Source organism: Harpia harpyja, chromosome 7, assembly GCF_026419915.1.
Source record: "Harpia harpyja isolate bHarHar1 chromosome 7, bHarHar1 primary haplotype, whole genome shotgun sequence".
In the NCBI taxonomy this organism is placed as follows: Eukaryota; Metazoa; Chordata; class Aves; order Accipitriformes; family Accipitridae; genus Harpia; species Harpia harpyja.
The window spans coordinates 38,943,862-38,957,353 of NC_068946.1; the positions used below are offsets into that span (position 1 = coordinate 38,943,862).

General features: G+C 45.7%; 1 protein-coding gene across 2 annotated transcripts in view; it reads right to left on the reverse strand.

Moving 5' to 3' along the window:
* LOC128143906 (unconventional myosin-X-like) overlaps positions 1-13,492 on the reverse strand; it is a 98,064-nt gene that overhangs the window by 31,240 nt on the left and 53,332 nt on the right. For both annotated transcript variants that reach the window (XM_052791862.1, XM_052791864.1), the window contains 5 exons: positions 12,999-13,079; positions 11,865-11,989; positions 10,963-11,077; positions 4,990-5,096; positions 350-655 (listed from right to left, as the gene is read on the reverse strand). In XM_052791862.1, coding sequence (XP_052647822.1) covers positions 350-655; positions 4,990-5,096; positions 10,963-11,077; positions 11,865-11,989; positions 12,999-13,079 — 734 coding nt within the window. The remainder of the gene's footprint in view (positions 1-349; positions 656-4,989; positions 5,097-10,962; positions 11,078-11,864; positions 11,990-12,998; positions 13,080-13,492) is intronic.

Below are 13,492 nucleotides of genomic sequence, written 5' to 3' on the forward strand. Positions count from 1 at the left end.
TTTTGGAAGACCGCATAAAACTTGTCGCAAAGGCAACAAGAAAATTATGGATGTCTGCCCAATCAGTGAAACAACCTCCTTTCATGTACATTCCAGAGCAGAAAAACACTAAACGGAGGTAAAAATACACCAGGATTAGCTTTCCTAAAGGGAACAGGACGCTCCTTTTCCACACTGCTTTTCTACTCTAAGCTGCCCACAGCCCACCCCAGCTCTGCCCCTGGCATTGGGACACTGTCTCATGCAATTGCTGTGCCAGTGTTACCATCATGCCAGTGCCCCAGGCCCGACTTTACACCTCAGCAGCTTTAGTGCTAGGGAACTATGAGCGCAAGATACCATCTTGTACCTTTCCTTCACCTCTTCCTCTTCCCGTTTCCTCCTACGCTCCTCCTCTTCTTGCCATTGTCTTTCCTCTTCCTCTCTTCTGATCTGTTCTTCCTCTTCTTGCCTCCTTCTCTCCTCCACTTCCTGCTTCTGCCTGAGTTCCTGCTGCAGCAGGTGCTGGTAGAGGCTGCGAGCCAGGCGGCCACGCCAGTGCTTCTGCAGGGTGATCGCAGAGGCCTTCAGTCGCAGCAGGCTCTTCTTCCAGAAGTATGCTCGGTAGTTCTTTTGGATTATAACAACACTGGCTAGCACCTTTTGATACTTCTTCCTAAAAACAGAACCAGACACTTAATGCGCCATGAGTAATACACGCTTTGCATTTCTCATGCCCTGGTATATTGACCAACCTTACCATAGCCACAGAAAAATGGATTTGGAAAAATACTGCTCAGAAATGACACAATTTCTGTTCCTCTACTGCCACTACCCATAAATCATATTCTCCTCACTGTTCTCACTCCTCTATCTACCACTGGTGTGTTTCCGTGAGCACCTACTTTCGTGAAGACCCTCAGAGGATGAAGGGCAGATGTTTGGCACATGGAAAGAGAAGGTCCACTGGCCCAAAGTCTCCTTGCATTGCACATACATACATACATTCATTGTGCAATTAGCATAATCACTCAGTGTGGATTTATTATAATAAAAACATACAAACGGCCTTACCATATGAGAACAAAGTCCCATATTGCCCCATCTTTTAAGTGGCCAAAAGCAAACTGCTCCAGGAAAGGCAAAAAGCGGGGCAAAAATAAATCCGGTCACATTAATCTCCTATTGTTTGGGGGAAAACACAGTGACACTACAATATTGATTGCTGAATGTAACATTGTAACAGGCTGCCATAAACATATACATATATTGCACAACATTTTGCTTAAAGAGTAATGATATCAAAATCAACTTTGCAGCACTTCAAAAAACATGGTAGGGCTCCAAAAGAAAAGAATCATCACTCAGTATTTCTGTAGTCTAGTGAAGTTCTAGAAAAGTCAGTTCTTGCATCTGCATTACAGACCATTTTTATCAAGGACCTGAAAAAAAAGTAACCGGTAGAAGTTTGTACATGATACACAAACTGGGAAAATAACAAGAGAGTTACTATTACAGAGTAATCTGGATCAATTTGTAAGCTAGATTCAAGCAAATATTAAACAATCCAAAAGAGCCAAACATAAGGTCTTGTATTGAAGAATCAAAGGCCAAACACACCTGATGTGGGACTGTTAAGAAGGAACAAGTCAAAAAAGGATTTTGGGGCCACAGATCATCAGGTGAAGGCAAACGCCCATCACAATGCTATAGAAAAAAATACTACTGGGATTCTTATACTTGCAAGCAGAAATACTGCGTAGAAGGGGACTGCACTGCTACTTTTATCCTGTGTTCAGTGTTAGCCTCTCCATTTCAAGAACAATGTTAGACCCTCAAGTGATTTCTAAGGAAGCAGGATTGGAACCAGAAATTCTGGCTTATAGAAAGACAGCACATGCTCCATGACCATAAGAAAGAAACGGCTAAGGAAAGGCTTGATCCCACTCAAAGCACCCACATTTTTGGGTGGCATTTCTATTTATCCAACAGGGACATAACAAGATTTAATTGACCTGAAGCTGAAGTCTATTCAGGCTGGAAATAAGCGGACATTTTTTAAAGGAATTAAATATATTTAGACACCTTAATATCTTCCTGTAGGGAAATGATCATTGGTACTATTCAAATCAAAAACTTCTTTAGTCCAAACTAGAATTTGCAGAGGGAAATTCTATGGGGCTGTTAGACAGGATCTTGGGCCAGCAGGCTACAGCAATCCTGTGAAGTCTTAGAGTCCTAGAAAGCACACTGGAAATAGTACAGTATTCTCACATATCCTTCCCACAGACCTTCTGCAACCCCCTGAGGAAAAGACACACCTCAAAATCCCCTTCCTGGCAATCAAATCCCCTTCAAATGGCAACAGGGACCCATGCTGACAGCTTGCCACCTCCCTGCACATCAAATACGTCAGCCTAGTCAAGAAAGTCAGGAGAGGGATGCTAGTAGCAGTAGTGTGCAGAGGTCACGCTCTTTTCCATAAGTATTAAGTCAAAGGGAGGAAGCACAGAGAAAAAGAAGAGGAAAGGGAAGAGGTGATAAGAAGTGGGAGGTTTTAGATGAATTGCTCCTGGGCTGCAGTCCCCTCACCCCTGCTCCCTCTGTCCTCCCTGTGCCCTGCACATGGGGTGTGAACAGCTGCACATGCACTCTCTGCCAAGGCAGATATAAGTGCATCAAAAAGGGCACTCTGACTTTTACAAAATGCATCTGCCAGAAACTCTCTCAAGTGCAACATGTGCCAAGCCCTGCCCAGCTACAGGCTGGCTCTGCCTGCTAATCTGCCAGGCTGAAGTGCCCCCTCATTCCTCATGACCGCAGCCAAGCTTGCAGACGCCCTTCAGCTGGAATGGCTGCACACAGGCCGTGAATTTCATTCCCCTTGTTCAGCCTTCCGATCACCCCCTTGCACCGGCCAAAGAAACTCAACCTGCAGGCCATGCCGAGGAGTTGGGAGACATCCCGACCATATATCACAAGAGAAGGCGGGGTGGCTGCAAGGCTCCAATGCTGCATTTGGAACTTAGTTAATTATCCTGTCGATGAGCTGTAGTTAGCAGTCATGCCTCCAAGGACTAGAGAACACAGGGCTATGGAGTAATTTCCTACTGTCTTCTTCCCTGAGCAATAAGGTCCTGCAGAATCCAGGGACACAGCCAAATTTGTACAGGGATCCTGCAAGCCTGGGAACAGTTACGTGTATTTTAGCTGCTGAAGCTGCTACCTGCAGCTCAGAGTTCCACAGATTAGCTACGAAAAATGGGGTCATTTCAATGGGCTTGATTTTCTTGTCTCACCTTTTAGTGATCAGTCAGAGATACTAGGCTGCAAGGAATGAGAGCAAAGAAAACGTTCTCACCCTTAGGACTGGTTCTCCAGGCTCACAGAACAAGTTCACAAAGGGGGAGAAACCAGTAAAATCCTTCCTGTGGCATATGTACCCTTCTTCGCCAACCTACTTTGCATGAGAGCAAATGAATTTAAATACACTTGTACTTGCAAAACTAACAAAAATGGTATCAAGCTTAAGGCAGCACACACTGGTTCTCCTGACCTCTGCCCAACTCTGCACAGACCCTTCAGCACTTGCCCTGATGAACTCCCTCTTGCTGGACCTTCTCCAATACAGGTGCAGTGCAACTGGAAACTCTTCACAGAAAAGTTTTCCAGTCTCCCTCCCTAGCTATTTCCTCGCTCCCTGCTCTCCTCCCCTGCAAAGTCCAGTTACCTCCAGCTGCTTGTGAGGATTTCCACTCTGGCTGCAGAAGCACAGCTTGTTCTTAAAGATGAGACTCACAAGAGCAACACGTGGGAGGAAGAATTCAGATCTGTGGAGACTGGAGGACCACAAGATTTCTAGCCAAGAGGAACATTACTGCAACACTGTCTCCATCGCAGCCCTGCAGGGCAGCAGCTACCTTCCCAGGAACTCAGAAAAGCAGTAATCCAGTTTGCCTGCAGTGATGTTTCCCAGAAAAATCAATTTTCCTGTGCTAATCCCTACCCCTCTCTCCACATGCTAGACATAAAGTAAAATAGAGCAGAGGCCCTGACACAAAGAATTTGCAGTCTCATGTACAAACAATAGAGCTAGCTCATTTGTCTTCCTAGAGGGAAATAAATAAATGAATAAAAGCCCCTGAGACCAAATGTGTATTTTGCTGATATTCCACGTTGGCGAGGCAGGGTACAACCCTTGCACACATTTCCCAAAGCAAAATGAGCTACCTGGTGTAACTGGAGCTCTAAGAAGAGTGCCTGCTGGAACAGCTCTGCTGGCCAGGGATTTCACCTCCTCACACCCCTGACTGACAGGTGTCTGGAGCAGAGACCAGCCAGGACAGAGCATCTTACTGGGATTAAGTGTGCATGCCACAGCCATTAAGGAGTCAGCTGTTACACTGACTGCGAGGGGCAGACGAGGGGCGGTTTGTCTGCAGTTGGTTCTCCCAACCCTCCTCTGGTCAGGTGCAGAAGGGAGCGGCAGGAGGAGATTACTGGTGCAAAGCTGGCCAAAAACCAATTCTGAAGAGTTAATTAAAAGGAGACGGAGATCACGAGGCAAACAGGCAGGGCGAGGAAAGAGTGTGAGCAAAGGCAGAGCTGCAAGTGAGAAAGAAGCGACTTGCAGGGGGAGCAGAGAACAGAGTTGACAGGCATAAGGAAAAGGAGGGGACCCAAAGCGTAGGTGGGGCCCAGCCAGGAGAGCCCTGAAGGCAAGGAAAAGGTGTCATCGGAGGCAAGCAGTGGGTACAGAGGTCCCCGCAGAAGCCTGCCGAGCAGCTTTGAGGGAGGGTGCAACCGTGCACAGAATTGAAGAAGAGGTGGCAAAGGCGCAGAAAGGTATCAGCAGAACTGATGCCGGCAGGGAGGGCAGATATATTCTTTCTCCTTGGCACAGAGGAGGGGAAGAAGGGAGGGATGCGAGGGGACGAGCGAGCGAAGCAGAGGGTCGGGGCAACCCAGGCACACGAGCACAGGGATGGTGGGGCAGCCCCCAGCACTGACCTTGCCATGTAGCCCAAGACGTGGGCCCGGATGACTATAGCTGCTTTCCTCAACTCCTCTTCCCGATCCTTCTCCAGCTTCTGCTCAAGAGCCTCCTTCAGGAAAACCTGACGCCACGGGGAGGAGTTTCAATAAACACAAAGAGAGGAAAGAAGTCAGTCCCCGGGAGAGCCGGGAGGTTTCATCCCCGGGTGACCAGCGCGGAGCGCGCTCGGTGTCCGGGCGCCCGCGCCGGCCTCGGCGCCTCGCCCCGGGGGGGCCGTGCTCGGAGCACCGGGAAAAAGTTTTGCAGCGACAGGAGCCAAACTCTGCGCCCAACCCCCGCCTCCCTCACTCTGTGGTCAAGACTTAAAAGAGAGGGAGGGAGGGAGCAGAGGAAGGAGGGAAAGAGGAGGGAGGAGGAGGAGAGCCTGTGCTTGCGCCTGTGATTAACCCTTTCCCAGCCGACAGCTTTCCCCGCACAAGCCAGTACCTCCCTGCAGCAGGCACCGATACCTGCTGGCGTGATTAAATACTTTGCAAAGAAACTCCTCCGCGTTTCAAGGAAAGGGAGGAGCGTTTACGTTTCTAGACTCCAGGAAGCAATCTTAACAGCAATCCTAATAATGGAAGACAGTTGGAAAGCTAAAAGCCCTGTTGAGGTGCAAAGCTGAGCCTACCTGCAGTCCGCCGGAGCTGAAGCCCTCCACCAACCTCCAGAAACTCTGAGGTGGAGATGCTGCTGTGCTAAAGAGGTTCAGGTAGTGCAGCATGCACTAGGGGGAACTGAGCCCCGATGGGAGAGGTCTCCAAGTATTACTGGTTGCACTTCAGTGTCCAGCATTTTAATTCTCAAGCATCTCCCATCACCTATATTTCAAACCTCTGTTCAGTGCTAAACGCTTGTGTGAGGGATGACGGTGCTATCTTAAGAGACGAAAAAGGACTGAGATACAAGCAAGATAAGGGCATGTTTACAGGAATTGTGCTGACATATCTGAGCTACTTTAAGTCAGCTGGCTTGCATTATGTTAGCACAGGGTTCGGCACAAACTGCTGAAATAAATGCTTTGCTTTTTGAGATGGACTGCAGCATGTATGGAGCTCCACGGCGCGGCTAGCGGTACCCACCCTAGAGTAAGTTGGCTAAGGTATGTCCATACAAGCTGCAGTCCCAGCAGCAACTGCCATATGGCCGTGCTCGTGTGACCTGCTGCCTGACATTGGCTAAATCACTGCCAGGGCCAGCAGCAGAATGGACTACACTAGGAAAGTGCTGCCCTACTTGTTAAAGCACTGCCATGAACACAGGCTGTGAGCTGACACTCACCAATCTGCAGAACTACATTAATCAGTAAAAATTCCTTACAAATTTATTGGATCCATGCAGCTATGCTGAGAGTCCAGAGGGATGTTCAGAGATTTGAACAGTCATTTAGTCCACTGTTCTGCACAAACTCTCCCTCTCCCCACTTACCTCCCCTTATGTCTCCGTATATCTTCCCTTCCATCACTGCTTTTGGCCTCATCATTTATTCAGGCTCTTTTTTCCCCCTGCAATGACCACCATGTACTGAAACTTCTCCTGGAGTTAGTACCCATAGCCAGTGGCTTCCCTGGACTCGAACTTCTCCTGGGGAGCCATTTCCATTAAGATGGCCTTAAGAAATGAGCTGTTTTGGAATGACTAAGTAACCGTGGGTAGCCTTAAGAGAAGGTTCATTATCAAGGTACTGCCAACCATGAAGCTGGCATCCTTCCCTGCAAGTTGTACATCCACTCCGTCTGTCAACTCAACAATCTTTTAAAGACTTTTTTGAGGCAGGGATTGCTCTTTCCATTACATTCCAGAACCAAGCAGCAGTCACCCATTTCAAGAATGCAACCAGCAAAACACTGTCTCAGTCCATTATCTTCAACAAATTGCAAATATTCAGTCCATCAGTATTTCCCTAGCAAGCACAGTAAGGAGTGGGAAAAACCCCTAACTTCAGGGCATGCAGAGTTCAACAAGACCCAACCCTAATCCTATAGGGTTTTCTATATATGCTTGAGAGTGAAAGGTTAATCTCAAATAACAATATCTAGTTATAAGATATTAGCATTTTGAGGGGGTTTTTAGACTCCTGTAGATGACAAGGAAGAGTAAAATGCATTCAAATCCACAAATATTTTTGATGCCTTGTGGAAATAACTTGGAAGATGGCTGTTTCTTTGTCATAATTCATAGTCACTTTCTGAAAACATGACATCGCTTTCATCTGAGGAAGGAATGATTGAACAAAACATACGAGGTAACTTCTACCATATCTGCACATATTAGGCACTGGCCAAGTTTTAAACCACAGTGCAGCACCACAGTGTTCCTCACACAACTTCAATGCACCATCAGTGCAACAGTGAACACCTTAAGGTTATGTGTAGATCAGCAGACACAAATGTAACTGTGTGTGCACCCATGTGTACCTAAGTGGGATCATATGATTCTTGGGGACAACAGAAAAGCAGGAAGTGGGTCACTGTGACCTGGATGCCAAATAGTCTACAGAAACCTCCTCCTTCAAACAGGCCCTGCAAAACAGCAGGTTGAAATGTGGAAATGAATGCTTTCAAACAGCAAGGATTACCATGTTCAACAGCCGTAGGAAATCTGTGTTGTGGGTATGGGCAAGTATGGTAGAAGGTCCAGGCGCACTGAAGAAAGGGGCACAGAAGCTGCTGCTCCATCCCAGCACATCCTCAGTGAAGACAACGGCACCTTAGCACAAGTTCTTCCATCGTCGCACTGCCTGTTTGCATTCAAGCCCTCATCTCTGCCATGCCACCAGATAAAACCTGCCTTGTATACATTAATACCTCTTATAAACATTAGTTTGACAATTGCCTGCACAGCAGCTGCTCTATTCTTAATGAAAAACACAAAGATCATCCTGCCCTTCCTCCTCTATTTCCTTTCCCAAGCTTCACAATCCACTGCACTAATTCACAGACTCTTTTCCTTCCTCCTCCAAACAATTGCTAGGGATATAATTATCCTTCCATTCATTTTGCAGGAAGTATTCCCCCTTCTATAAGCCTTGCTCTTCACCCACCCCTTATACTTCTTCCTAGGTTACATCCCCATTGGCCTGTCACACCTCTTTCAGTAGCTAATCCTGACTCCATAAGCCAAGGTTAGTTCTGGGAATTGCTACCTGGGTACCCAGAGCTGCACCTGTAGCAGCAAAAGTGGCAGCAAGGGCACACAGGGGACTTCCTCTCCAGGACAATGACCTACACTCTGTGCCCTTTAGCTGGTAGCTTTACTTCATCCTTACCTGAAAGCCTCTGGAAAAATTAGGGCTCTTTTCTTCATCAGCCCAAGTATTACAGGCCTGTGTTACCTAGCACCAGCTAAAATGTGAACGCAGACAAAGCACTCTGTAATCCAAACCCAAGACACAACAGCTGCACCACTGCTCTGCACGGCCTCACCTTGGCATCTGCTTTCCCGGGGCAGGCTTTCTGGAGGCACTGTCACAAAGTGGAGTTGCAAGAGGCGTCTCCAAGAGAGCAATAAAATGGCTTTGCCACCATCTGAGCATGGGAAAGAACGTCAAGCAACTCATCTGAAGAATGAAATGGCAGGGCAATGGCGACAGCACCTTAGAGCAGCCACGGGCTTGCCAGCCATTCAGGATGGCAGCAAGGGTGGAAAAGGCCAGGACAGCCTTGGAGTGATATATTCTCTAGAATAAATAGAACTGCTGCCCTCTACCAGGATACACATCTCTAATCCAAACCTTCCCGAATATCAAATAACTTCTACAACCAAACAAGATGCTCAACTGCTTCCCAACTTCTTTCAGTTTTCCTTCTCAGTCATAAAGAAATAAGGAGATACAAAGACTGCCATTCTTAATCATTTCTTTCTTCCCACAATCTTCAGACACAACAGCAACCAGTGCCCTAGCAGAGAGACTGCTGTTTACCAACATGCCACATACGGCTCTTCAGCCAAGTTTTAGTTTATAGGACACAATTGTTCAAAAAAATTACATTAGAGTACATCCAGTGTTTTGGCAAAATATGACACATTTTTTTTGCCACAATTTACCACCTATATTGTTTTTCAAAAAGAATTTGTTTGAGCAGGTCAAGGAGTGAGTGAAACCAGACAGATGGACTCAGTCCTTCAGTATGCACAACGGGGACTGAAGAGAAAGGGATCCTATTGCTGCCAGGGGCTCAAAGCAGCCTGGATTTCCTGCTTGTCGTCAGTCTGTTGTAGTCCCTGGACTCCAGCGATATAGCTTATAACCTTTTATACTCTAAAAGGTGAGTATGTGCATGTGAGTTTGGTCCTCACATGCATTTCCCTGCTGCCCTTGCTGTAGCCCAGCAATCTTCCATCTCTTGTCATGCTAGGAAAAAAGTTCAAACTCCATGTTTACCAGCTCTAACCACCACTTGCTAAAGCTTCCCAGGCACAAGCAGCTCTGCAACACACACACACTCCACACAGGCTTTAATACTAAAATGCTGTGAGACTGGCAGCCACCCAAGTAGTGTGGGTTATCTAGGGACAATAATGACTGAAATGGTTCCTGGTTTGCAGGGACCAGTGAGGAGACACCAGATTCCCAAATCAAAGATGGGGAACACTTTAATCACAGAGCAGAAATATGTGCTGAGTGTGCTAAAGTGATAAAAACTTCTTTCCTGAACATCAGCGGAGGCATGTGAAGGAAGGCCTTAGAAACTTCAGGTGAATACATCTTCTTTCCACAGCAATGGCCAGTGGTTTCCTTGGTTCTTACACAGAGTTCAGAGCCCAGACTACCAACTGGGCTACCACCACTCCTCTAAGAAGGGGAGTGAGGGATCTTGCTCTCCTAAGAAACATTACAGTCTATCCACTCATTAAGAAATGATTGCTCAAAGCAACAAATATCATTATCTGATCTCCTGGACAAATGAAATGTGAGTATTCCCTAGAATCACTTTTGGTTCCATTGTGACCTTGGAAATATTCTGAACTACTTTTTTGAAGGCTTAAGGGCAAAAAAGCAAGAAAAGTTGCTTTGATGGACTACCATCTGCTCTGGATATGGACTGCATACCCACTACTTAGAAATGCTGTCTGCACTGGACACCATCCATCTTGGAATATTCTTTGAAGAATTTACTGGAGTATGTGGAAAGCTGTAATAAGAGACAGTTTCCCCCTCCCAGATTTCTATAGCAATTTACCTCACAACACTCGCATCTATGTCTGTGTGAAGCTGTCTCAAAGCTTGAAAAAATTCAGACTGAAACACCCAGCTCCCTCCCCATTAAATGAAAGATAATGGTACATTTCCAGCTGGATGTCTGGAGGAAAAAAACAAAACAAAACCCCCAAAATCCTGACAATACCAGGCAAGAGAGAAGTGTTAAACATTCACCAAAACAGAAGCAAATTCTGAATTATGCAAGTGGGGAGAAGCATTTGGATACCTTTTCTTAAAAAATGTATGCTAGCATCTGGGCTAACTGCACAAACCATCAGCTGAGCTTCCAGAGCAGAAAGCTGTCACACATCTGGTGATCTAGCTACGTATTCACAGTTTAGATACATACCAAGCAGCAGCTCACTGCCTCCTGCAGGAATTTTGGTTACTCAAGCAGAGTGAAGTATTTGGCACAAGAGACAAGAGTTAATGGCACACATTGCAATTGCATACAATGACACCCATGCTTGTTCTCCTTGGATCCTTAAATTGGATCCGACACAACAAAATCAATCTGGCTTGGTCAACGAGAAGGAGTTCAGACAAAATCAAAAAGCCTTCTACATCTGTAGGTACATAATATGGGAAATATTTGAGATGCTACAGGTCAGTGGCATAGTCCAATGTATTAAAAGGGCCATCACAACTTTGCCCTTCCTAGTGGCTTGAATCTCACCAGATGCAATTGCATCACCTTGCAGCTGGAACAAAGCCATACCCCTGCCCCAAACTGATGAAGTACCTTGGTTTTACCCAACTGCCATTCTTTCTTGCTGCTGTCATAGGTCTGAAGAAAGCCTGCACATACAGCTTTGCTGTTGTCTGAGAAACTTGGCCCCTTCACAAGCATCTTGTACCTAAGAACAAAACAAAATCTCGTGAGATTATGTATGACAGTAACCTGCCCCAATCTTTTAACTCTAATTATCCTCCTCCCATTAGTCTTTCTTCCTCTGGGACCTCCCTTCTTCGTGTTTGCCTTCCAATTTGGAAATTTCCATCCCCTAACCTTTATCTGTTCCTACCACACTGGCAATTATTGTTGCAATCCCAGTAATAAAATACAAACTCAACAGTATTTTTCAGTAAAGAACAACTGTCTGTCTGAAACGTGCTTTCATCAGACACAAGTTACTTTGTTCAGTATAGGGGTGGCATTTAATGCTCCAAGAGACAAAAGAAGCAATGTTCAATGCTCCATTCTAGCCTTAAACGTCAAGAAATCCTTTTGATGCAGCTAATTAAAAGAAATAATCAGTCTTTCCAATATTAATCATCCACTATACTGTCCATTAAAGTTTGCTTCAGCCTGCCAGATTAAAGGTTTCAAGTATGATATTTTCTTCTTACATATTATGACCAGCTGGGTTTCACAGCATCACACAAGCGAATCTATGGCAAAGCTACAGAAAAAAAAAAAAATTAAAAATGGACCATCTGGCTATTTTTCCATTCTGACTTTTACACTAAAGGCAAGTCTCCAAAAGGTCTTCCAAATCAGTCTATGATATGGGCAATTAGGGCACCGTTAGAAAAACATCCCACAAATGATCCATATCAGTAACAGCAGTTATAGAGGAAACAAATATATAGAATTGTATACCTTGGGGCTGTTACAGCATGTGGTACAATGATAGCAATTACCTGCTGAGAAAGTCCTGGAAAAGGCGCCGTATAGGGAAACCTGCTCTCCGAACCTTCACTGTCTCCAGCATCCCTGAATAGCGGAGCTGATTTAGCACCACATCTGGACTGAAGAGGTGCGGCGCCTAAATAATGATCCAGATTAAAAAACAAATAAGAGAGACAGAATAAGTGCTGATCTTGATGTTACTTCCTTGCTGACTTGAACAGCGACTGTTTCTCTGAGCACAGACAGTCACAGGTTGTATATCCGCTTCTCTGTAGAAAGTCAACCCTGCATATTTGGGCATGCCAGGTGAAAAGGGGGAAGTTTGGGTCAAGGGGAAAGCAGTGTCACAACACTGCATGGTGCAGAGAAAGGCACGAAAGGGATTTGGGCAGATCCTGAAAAAAAGCAGTCTGCAGACTGCTGCCATAGTCAGATCATGGCAGTAAAGCAATGATATAATGCATTAACACATACAAAATGCAGAATGTTGACTCGGTTCTCTTTGCAGTCTCTCTCCAGTCAAACTGGAGACAAACTGCAGAATTCTTTTCTGGCATAAAACCCCCAGCAGGCTTTCCTTTGCCATATCATACCCAATTTCAAAACACACGAAGAAAACGATCAGTTCAGAGCTCCCCACCCAATCTAGTTAGCAGCATATCCTCCCGTCACAGTTCACAATACAAGCGAGAGCCAGCCTGTCTCTAAGCACTGTGACTTGCTCATAAAGCGTCCACCTCCTCTGTCTCAGAGCCAGGGATCTGCAGGAGATGCTTCCTACCGCACAAGCCCTGCATTCCAGAACAAATTGTCTACAGGCACCACAAACAGGAGTGATTGCTTCTTCTACCACAGCTCTGGGCTCTGCACAAGCCTGGTTCATCTTCCAGGCTTCATAAGCACCGAAAGAGGTGGGAATGGCTATATCATATCATACTCAGCGTGCAGTCTTTTCATCTCATTACCAGAAGGAAGGTGTATTTTTCCTAAACTATGAAAAAAACTAGAAGGAAAAAAGGAAGGTGAGGAGGAACTGCTCTTATCCTCAGTTTGGACCCTGATAGAGGCACCTGTCAGGTGTTTGTGCAAGTGAGTGCTCATGAAGACCTGTCGCATGCATACATTTTGCTGGAAGACAGACTTGCCTTTTCTGTATTTGGTTTGATGCAGCGGATGAAGAATGGGTTAGAAGTACTAAGCGTGGCCATCAGGGAATGGAGCGAATCCTAAAAAGCAGCAAGACAAAACCCAAAGGATCAGTCACTACAGGAGGGAAAGAGGCTACATTTGATGCAATAGGGTCTTCATGCAGCCCTCCCATTCCTAATGTCCTTTGACTCTGCCTACCAAAACTTCAATAACGCAGGAGATCCTTCCTGTCCAAAACATACCCACACAGTTAGTTTACTCTAACACTGTTTACGTGACCATCCTTGTTCTCAGAGCTGTATAATTGATGTTATTTTTACAAGTGTCTCAAACTTTAAATACAGGAAGCTAAAACTGTGAAACTTACAGAAGGTTTGCAGACAATCTAAGGGGGTGAGATTCATACCTGCAAGGTCCCCCCAATAAGGTTTTATTGGAATTGCCACTATACCTGCAAAAGATGTGGCCTAAAAGGACATACACTTAGCTA